Below are 9,116 nucleotides of genomic sequence, written 5' to 3'. Positions count from 1 at the left end.
GCGTGTGCATCCGTGAGTTCCGCGCGGCCGAACAGGAGGCGGCGCGCCGCATCTTCTACGACGGCATCATGGAGCGCATCCCCAACACGGCCTTTCGCGGCCTGCGGCAGCATCCGCGCACGCAGTTGCTCTACGCCCTGCTGGCGGGTCAGTGCGGCGGCGCCGGGCGGGGGCCGGGCGGGGACTGGCGCTCCGGGGCCGCAGCGGGCCGGGCACACTCCTCGGGCCTTCCGTCCTGCCGCAGTCCGCGCTCGCGGGGCCCTCTGGGGCCAGTCGTGCAAGACCCCCCCCCCCTTCCTAATCAGAGCCGCCGCCCCGAACCCGGGCCGCGCTGCTGTCCTCGCCTGGGCCCCGCCTGGAAAGGAAGCGGAGCCGCGGCGAACCCGCCGAGCGCACTGGACCCACGGTGACACGCACCCGCGCCAAGGCTGGCCGCTCGCCCTGGGGCCGGCTTGGCCGGCTCCCTGACCGAGGCCGCGGGGCGCCAGGCCAGGAGCGTGGGAACTAGCGCGGGGCGCTGCGGGGGCCGAGAGGCGCGGGGCTGGCGGTGGGGGGCTTTTCTGCGTCGCCGGTCCCTCTCGGCCGGGCCCCCTCCCCGGGCATCCCGGATGGGGGCGGGGGTGACGGGGCAGGTAGCGCCCGCTGCTGAGGCTCTGCGCTTGGTGCGTGTAACTATATATAATCCGCGGGGCGGGGGAGGCTGCCTCGGCGGCTCCAAGTGCTAATTTATGAGGGGAAGACAGCCAGCTCCCCGGGGTGCTAGGAGAGGGTGTGCGCCGGGGAGGCAGAGCTAGGGGGCGCGGGAAGGGCAGAGGTGGGCATGGCCCTCAGGGAGCGCTAGCTACCGCAGGCTCTTGGAACACCTTCCCCCCTTTGAATCCCTGCCAGGGTTATTCTCCCCATTGTACAGATGAACAGGTTGAGGCTGGGGGGTTGCGACTGTCCCAAGGTCACACAGCAGAGGCGACTCTCATCCCAGGGGCGCCTGCCTTCTCCGCAGCCTAAATGCGGCTGGAAGCATCTCAGCACCCCCTGACTTCCTCCCCATGCTCACAGCTGCCTGGGTGATGGCACCGGGGACCAGGCTCCTGCTGGGGCCCTGGGAAGGAGATGGACCTGTTGGTGTGGACTGCAGGGTCCAGGGGGTTGGCGCGGAAACCGGCTCAGTAGGGCTGCTTGTCTTTCCACCTGGCTAGAGTGGGCGAGGGTGTGAGCAGAGCCCCCTTCTCATCGTCCACACCGTGTGGGTAGTGGGCACAGGCCCCCAGGAGCCCTGCTGGTGTCACCTGAGCTGCTCAGCCAGCTGCTGAGGGCTGCTTGCCCAGAGGCGAAGTTTAGGAATCCTAGAGCTTGTTTGTTTCCAGTTAATGAAGGTGTGCGCTGTGGCAGGAAGTTGGGAAGGTAGGGAAAATAGAAATACCCGCGCCGCCGCCAGAGCAGCCCGTTGCTCATCCCAAGGGGCCCTGTGGGTGCTCCAACGGGGAGGCCGGGCCGCCCCCGCTCACGCCCGCCCCTCTGCCCACAGCGCTCTGCTTTGCTGTGACCCGGTCGCTGCTCCTGACCTGCCTGGTGCCGGTCGGGCTGCTGGGCCTGCGCTACTACTACAGCCGCAGAGTGATCCTCGCCTACCTCGAGTGTGCGCTGCACACAGACATGGCCGACATCGAGCAGTACTACATGAAGCCGCCCGGTGAGTCGGCGCGCTGCGTGCGGGTGCTCGGCCTCCCCCTCGTCCCTCTCCTGTCCCCACCTCCTCCTCAGGCCGAGAGGTCCCCTCCTCCGAGCAGCCTCAGGGCTAGGGAGGGCATGAGGAGCTGAGCTTGCTGGGTGACTAAGGGTTTTGGCTGAGAGTTAGGATGGGGTGGGCTGGCAGGGGCTCGTGCAGGCCGCTGTGGGTTATGGTGCTGCAACACCCCTGTCCTCGGGCCTCTGCTCTCGTCTCTCTGGGGAGGCTGTCTGGCCCGGGCCAGCCCTGAGCTGGAGCCCCTTTCCCTGCCGCTTGCCAAGGGGCGGGCGGCGTCTGGGTGCTGGGCTGGGCTGGGAGTATCAGAGGTGGTGTTCCACCTGGTCTCCAGACCACCTCCTGAGCCGCCATGGTCTTCTGTAGAGAAGGGGCTGGGACCTGGGTGACCCTGAGGCAGGGAGGGTCCTGGCAGGAGGGTCCCGTGGTTCCCTCACTGCCGGAGGGCTGAAGAGATAGGCTCAGTCTGTGCCTCTGGATGGGAGGGCCTCCCAGGTGCTGGAGGGTCCCAAGCAGAGGAGGGGACAGGGCGGGTCAGAAGGACTGGGTAGGGTGCACAAGAGCCTGAAGGGAAGGGCTGTCCCGGTCCGTCAGCCCCAGGCCTGCCCTTTCTGGTATGTGTAGGGGAAGGAGGAGCAGGGGTGAGGGGCAGCGCTGGCACTGCCAGCTCCGTCCTCAGCCTTGGCCAAGCCAGCCCATCCTGTGGGGGCTGCCCCACCTCTGCTGCCACTGGCCTTGGGCGTCTCCTCTTCTCCTTCACCCTTCCCCAAACCCAAACAAAGCATCTTATGGCCTTGGTGGAACCCAGGAGGAGAGGGTGTGGGTAGGGGTGCTGGGCTGGTGTCTGGGCTATGTGGATTGCTGTCTCCCCAGATGGATGGTGGGGGTGCAGGTAAGGGGCCTTGCTGGCCCCTCCTGGAACGTCTGGTGTGTCTGCAGAAGATCCCATTGGGGGCACGGCAGGCTGAACAGCAGCTGATGGGGCTCTGCTGCATTCTTGGGGGTTGCTTGTGCACATGGGGAAACTGAGGCCTGTAGCAGGGCACCGTGTGCCCACGGCCACATAGTGCTGGGAGGCTGGGACTCCCAGTTCTATCCTGACCTCAGTCTGGCCTGGGTGGGCCTGGGTGGGCCAGGGAAGGCAGGACTCCAGGATGGGGCCGACCTGCTGGTGGTCCAAGGGTCCAGCCTCAGTGATGGAGACACCGTGTGGGTGGAGAGGTGGGCGGCAGAGAGCCCTGGGGGGCTCTGGGATGGAGGGACCCTCCTGGGGCCCTTGAGCCGTGCAGAGCTGCAGAAGGACGCACCGAGGGGGGCCCGGCGCGGGCACTGGTGGCTGGCAGCTCCAGCTCTGGCTGCTTCTCCTTCCGGCTGGTGGGGGGTGGCCGTAGGGTGCCATCCCTCTGGCCAGGGGCCAGGCCTGGGGCCCGGGGGTGAAGGAGACAGGTGATGCCACCTCCCAGAGCTGATGGGCGGGCAGGTCAGTGGGGCCCACGAAGGCGCTGTCCGGGGAGGGTGAGAGAGAGGTGGATGGGCGAGGGGTGCCCTCTGTAGAAGGCTTTTCAGGCAGGGGCAGGGGCAGAAACCTCGAGGGGAGGAGAGCTTGGTCCTTGGGCCGCGGGGGCTACAGGCTGCGTATGGGCACTGAGCCGAGTGCGGTTGGAAGGTCCCTCTGGCTGCCCTGTGGCAGGGGGATCTCCAGGTGATGGTGATCTGAGCCAAGGGGCTGCGGGTCCCCCATGTCGCCTTGACCTCCGGAGGTGACCGCTCTCCCAGTGGCCTGTGCCCTGCAGGCCTCGCCTCTCCCTGCCTCCTGGCCATCTTTGTCCCCTTTCCTGTTTCCCTCCTGGCCCTGCTGAGGCCTGCCTCCCTCACACTGCCACCCTGCAGCGGGCTATGATTGGGCCGAGCTGTGGGTAGGCGGGCAGGCCTGACCACTGGGATCACTGCCCAGGGGAGGCCAGGGGCAGGGGGCAGGGGGCAGGAGGTGAGCACTCCTCAGTGGGGCCTGTGGGAGGAGGTGGGGTCGAGGAGCTTCCTAATGGCTGCCTGTCCTGGGGTTGTCTGTCCTGAGGCTGCCTGTCCTGGGGCTGCCTGTCCTGGGGCTGTCTATCCTGGGGCTGTCTGTCCTGGGGCCGTCTGTCCTCGGGTTGTCTGTCCTGAGGCTGTCTGTCCTGGGGCTGTCGGTCCTGGGGCTGCCTGTCCTAGGGGCGTCCCTTTGGGTTTCTGAAGTCCCCTCACTTGAACCTTGCCCTGAGCCCTGCCCAGGTCCTATCGGATGCTGGTGCCAGCCCTGGGCTCTCCTCTGCCCGCAGCTGTTTCTGCTCTGACACAGGCAGGTCATGGGGGCCCCCAGCCAGGTTCCCCAACCCCAGGAGGGTGAAGGACACAGCTGACAGCCAGAGAGCCTCTCCCGCCTGGGCCCTGAGAATAGGCTGGCCTGGCCCTGCTGTTGTTGCCTGTCCTTGCAGTCCTGCTCAGCTCCCCGCTCCCGGAATCCTTCCCAGTGCTCCCTCCAGACCCCGCCTCCCCCCAGCCCCTTGTGTGGACATGAATGGGCAAGGGTGAGTGGGTCTCTGGGTGGCCATCGACAGTCACCTGTGGATGGACGTCCAGGTGTTTTGTCTGGGGCCAGCTTGGCAGGGAGAGGCACCCAGCTGGCTGAGTCCTGCCCAGCTCTTGGTCCTGGGGATGGGGCTCTGGCCTCCAGCCGCCATCCTGGCCAGGGCAGCCTGGCTTTGGGGGCTGAGTGGGTCCTGGCTGTGGTATTATGCCAGGTCTTGGCAGAGCCTGGGCCCCAGGGGAGGAGGATCCCAGAGCGTGAGCTTACTTTTGCACTGTGGTCTTGCCTGGCTTCACCAATGAAGAGACCGAGGTCCAGAGTGGCTCAGGCACATCTAGTGCCAGAGTCAAGGGAAGCTCCTGGCACCTGATATTTCTTGGCACAGTTGCAGCAGGAAGGCCTGAACGGGGCCATTCCCAGGAGGGCAGGGCCCGAGGCCCAGAGTTGGGCAGCACTGGGGTGTGGGGAAGGTTTGGGAGCTGAGCTGCCTTTGGTTGGCCTCTGCCCCATGCCTGTCCCCACTGCTGGGCCCAGCCACCAGTCCAGGGTCCCCTCCTGGGCTGCAGGGGGCAGCAGGCAGGCCTGGCCGGGGGTCAGTCGGGGCTGTCTGCTCACAGGGCCCTGGGGAGACAGCTATGCCTGCTCACCCTCATTGGGGCCCCCCATCTAGCAGAGCCAGGGTGGGCCATGGGGCAGGCAGTGAGGGGGCCAGCTGGAGTGGGCACTGGGGGTTGGAGGAGGAGGTTGTCATGCAGAGAGGAGGGGTGTCTGACTGCCCTGTCCCTTGCAGGCTCCTGCTTCTGGGTGGCTGTGCTGGACGGCAACGTGGTGGGCATCGTGGCAGCGCGGGGCCACGAGGAGGACAACACCGTGGAGCTGCTTCGTATGTCCGTGGACTCGCGCTTCCGTGGCAAGGGCATCGCCAAGGCACTGGGCCGCAAGGTGCTGGAGTTCGCCCTGGTACACAACTACTCGGCGGTGGTGCTGGGCACGACGGCCGTCAAGGTGGCTGCCCACAAGCTCTACGAGTCACTGGGCTTCAGACATATGGGCGCGAGTGACCACTATGTGCTGCCCGGCATGACCCACTCGCTGGCCGAGCGCCTCTTCTTCCAGGTTCGCTACCACCGCTACCGCCTGCAGCTTCGCGAGGAGTGACTGCCTGCTGCCCGCCCGCCGTTCCCGGCCGCCCGCCCACCTGCCCTCCCCACATCTGCCTGTCGCCTGCCTGCCGCCCGCCCACCCGCCGTCGGCGTGGCCTCGCTTCCAGACACTCACCTTGGCGTTTTATGTTGGGTTTTTCCTTTCTCGACATCACACGGTTCTCTGGCCAGTTCTTGAGGTGTAGGGCTATTGCTCGTTCGCGACATTTTGGAGGGGTGAGTTTGTCTGCAGCCACAGCTCCCACCTTTCCCAGCCTGTTGGGCTGTTTCCCCACGCCCTGAAGAGGGACAGTGTGGACCACCATGGCTGCAACACAATCTGCCCGGCCCGGGGACCTCTCCGGCCGAGCTTGGGGGCTGCTCCTCTGGCCACCAGCGTCCAGGGCAGGCCCAGCTGCCCAGGCATTGTCCACTAAGCACAGAACCTCCGCCACCACGTCTCCAGCTGAGCAGGCCCCTCGCCACCAGCCCAGGCAGCTGGGCTCGGCTGCCGTCCTGGAGGCTGGCTGGGCCGTGGGGCCGAGCTGGCTGCGGCCTGCTTTGCTCTGTGCATGCCGACGTTGGGGCCTGGCCGCAGCACGCCTGCATGCCTGCAGCCCCTGCCCGCTGCCCTGCCCATACTGGACCCTGAGACCTAGCTGGGGCGCCCCTCCCGGCCCCTGGCTTCACCCTTTTGCTTTGACATCACATCATCCTTTCCTTTGGTCCCGCCCCGTCCCCTGCCAGGGCCTTGGCTGATTGGCGTCACCATCGAGGTATGGTTCCCATAGCAACCGTGCACAGCCTGGCCAGCCCCTGAGGAGAGCCGGCCTGGGGCGGAGGGCCGGGGACCCCTCCTCCTCCCAGTGCTCTCTAGCTCTCGTGCGGCCCCCAGCCCTCCCCAGGAGCCCCTCTGCTTCCTGGCTAATGGGCCAGTCTGGGAATCTTACTAACCCAGGCCGCCGCCAACACCCGCCAAGCCCACAGCTTCTCCCAGCCTGAACCCGACCCCGTTTTTTAATAAGTTATTTAGACAGAATAGCAACTCTGCATGACTTTACTTCTTGGGACAAAACGGTAGCTTGCACCTTAAGTCACACACACACCTCTGTGTGGTGGCGGGAATATGCACTATTTCCGGCCCAGTTCTGGTGTGGGGGGGGGGTGGCCGGAGGGTTTCAAGAGTTCAGCATTGAGAGGGAGACCCTGATGTAGCATCATTTTCCCCAAAAGAGCATCTGGTTTATGAGGAGTTGAGGGCATCTCTCTCCAGCCCGGGCGGAGGGGTTGGGGATGGCATGGAATCAGCTACCTTTGGGAGACGGGGGATGAGTGGGTCTCTCGCCTCTCCGGGCTGCGGGGCCTGGCTGTGTCCCGAGGTCTGAGGCAGGCCTGGCCTGGCCTAGGGGTGGGGTGGGAGGGGAGAGGAAGACAGCAGTGGCGCTGCCGGCGTGCTCAGCTGTGTGCCTGGGCCGGCCACCCTGTGGCAAAGGGACACGCGTGCTGTCGGGACCCCCTTTAGGTGGGCGCTCGAGAAGGGGGTGGCGGGGACAGCAGGCCACGGAGCTGAGTCCCAGCCCCCAAAGCCCTCGTGCAGGCCCACGGAGGGGCCGTTCTTAGAGGCGCTTCAGAAGTGAATGAATTAGCTGAGCAAGCCCGCCTTTCCGAAGGGCCTTTGTTCTCGCGGTGATTGAGACGTTGCAGAATCCTGTACAGACCCTGCTCCCCTGTACATTTCTCCCTGGTGGCGCCCGGTCCCTGCATGGGGATGGGGGTTTTGTAGACTGTACAGAAATTGGCACCCTATTTTCTTGCAGCTCTCAGATTTTGTTAATCTGGATTATACAGACAGACGTAAAGTGTTTTAGCAAAATGGAAAACAGTTTGTGCCTTTTTTCCTTTTTCTCTTTGGTTTGGTTTTGGCTTGGGGCTGGTCTTAGTTGGCATTGGTGTGTTGGGGGGCTGGCTGGTTGGAAGGCATGGCTGGGGTGGGGACGACAGGCAGGGGCTAAGGGGGGTTGACGTTGTGGGGGACATGTTCTGTTAAGTGGGTAGCTTGGGCTGCCCCCGCCTTTCTTTGATCCTGTGCCTTTGGAGCCTCTGGGATCTGGGACGAGGCACGTGGGTGGGGTCCCAAGAGTCCACTGAGGCCAGGGCCAGAACCTGGGGGCCCCGGCACTGACAGCACTATGCTGGTGTTGCTGTCGGGCCCTCCTGAGATCCTTCCCACTGGGAGCTCAGAGGGCCTGGGGCAGAGTATGGCCCTGCTGTCCTGCGGCGTCTGTCTGTTCATCTGCCCACCAGCCATGGGTTGTGCGGGTAGGGTGGGCTTGCCGTGCCTTCCCCCAGCTGCGTGGTCAGTGGGTGGTGGGGCGCTTGCTGGGATTCTCGGCCTTTCTTTGCTGTCCTCTTTTTGCTGTCCAGGACGGCGCTCGGAGCCCTGGGCTGGCAATGGTTTTGCTCTGAGCTGCGGCTCCCTGCGACCCAGCTACTGAGGGGTCCAGCAGGCTGGGTTCCCACTGTGCCCCAGACTGGAGCCCTCGCCAAGCCCTCGTGTGGCTCCGTGGCCCCCAGAACCACCGAGAGCTGACCTCCCCATCCTCCGCCTGTCCCCCAGCCTGATAGTAGATGGCTCTGCAAACCTGCACTGAGCTAGGACCTTTAAACCATTTGTAGAAATTCCGACGTTACCTGTACTACCTCTGTGATGTGTCCTCCCGGGCGCCTGGGCAGCGAGGCGTCTGTTGGACCTTCTTTCTCCCTGGGCGTACTGGCCCTGGGCCTGTTCCTCCCACCCTGCTGCCTCCTGGATGCTCTCTGGGTGGCTGGTACCCAGACTCAGCACTTGGCGAGGCCCCTGTACTCGGGTCTGGGCCCCCTAGTTTCCGGGTCTGCTCTGGAAGTGGCTGTTTAGGGTGGGGAGGAGGGAGGGGGGAGTTGTTAGATGAACCTGGCAAACAGACCCAACCTGCAGCTCTGGGCAGTGGGATTGTGGTGTCCTCGGCTCCTGTGGCCCAGGAAGGAGGCCGGGGTGGCTGTGGGGCCCCAGTGCCTGTGGATGGCTGACTGACACCCAGTGCCGCCAGGTCCTGGTCGTGCGTCTGGAGACCATTCTGCCACCCGTGTGGTGCTATGTGGATGGCTGACTCCTGTGGGGGGTCGGGATGTGTGTCTGCATGTGGCTGACGGCACAGCATGGGGATTGGTTCTCAAATGTGGAGGCGTCCGTCCGTCGCTGTGGCCGCCATGGTGGCATCTCCCACTGTCCTTCCATCCCCAGGCCCAGCCTTGCTCCCCACTGGCATCTGCCCTGGGGCAGGGAGCTGCGGAGATGCTGCCCATCCTGGGTGGAGGGGCAGAGATGGAGCCAGCCTGGCCTGGGTGCCCAGGATCCCCTTCTCCCATGTGGTGGGGGCCCGGGCTGGGGGTGGGCAGCCCTGTGGGACAGCTCCAGCTGGAGGCCCTGTGGACAGCTGGCCTGGGCCCATGAGGCCTTGGGGGCCTCTCCTGGGTGCAGATTTGAGCAGGCCCATTCCCTCTCTTGGAGGAGGTGACAGGCTACTCCAGGTCTTTGGAGGAGGTGAGGTGGGGACAGCCCCAGCTCAGCAGGGTGTGGGATGCCCCTGAAGTGAGCTTTCTCGGGCACCTCGCAAGTGCTTGGGAAGCTCTC

The 9,116-nt window shown here is 65.2% G+C and overlaps 1 protein-coding gene across 1 annotated transcript in view; it reads left to right on the top strand.

Annotated features, from left to right (window-relative positions):
• Positions 1-5,580, top strand: part of NAT8L (N-acetyltransferase 8 like) — a 12,280-nt gene extending 6,700 nt beyond the window's left edge. The window contains exons 4-6 of the mRNA XM_004383566.1: positions 5-147; positions 1,526-1,690; positions 5,095-5,580. Of these exons, the coding sequence (XP_004383623.1) occupies positions 5-147; positions 1,526-1,690; positions 5,095-5,462 (676 nt within the window). The 3' untranslated portion in view covers positions 5,463-5,580. The remainder of the gene's footprint in view (positions 1-4; positions 148-1,525; positions 1,691-5,094) is intronic.
• The last annotated feature ends 3,536 nt before the right edge of the window (positions 5,581-9,116 follow it).

The sequence above is a fragment of the Trichechus manatus genome, unplaced genomic scaffold, assembly GCF_000243295.1.
Source record: "Trichechus manatus latirostris isolate Lorelei unplaced genomic scaffold, TriManLat1.0 scaffold00111, whole genome shotgun sequence".
NCBI classification, from domain to species: Eukaryota; Metazoa; Chordata; class Mammalia; order Sirenia; family Trichechidae; genus Trichechus; species Trichechus manatus.
The sequence above is the reverse complement of the archived record's forward strand: the minus strand, read 5'-3'. Positions and strand labels throughout refer to the sequence as shown.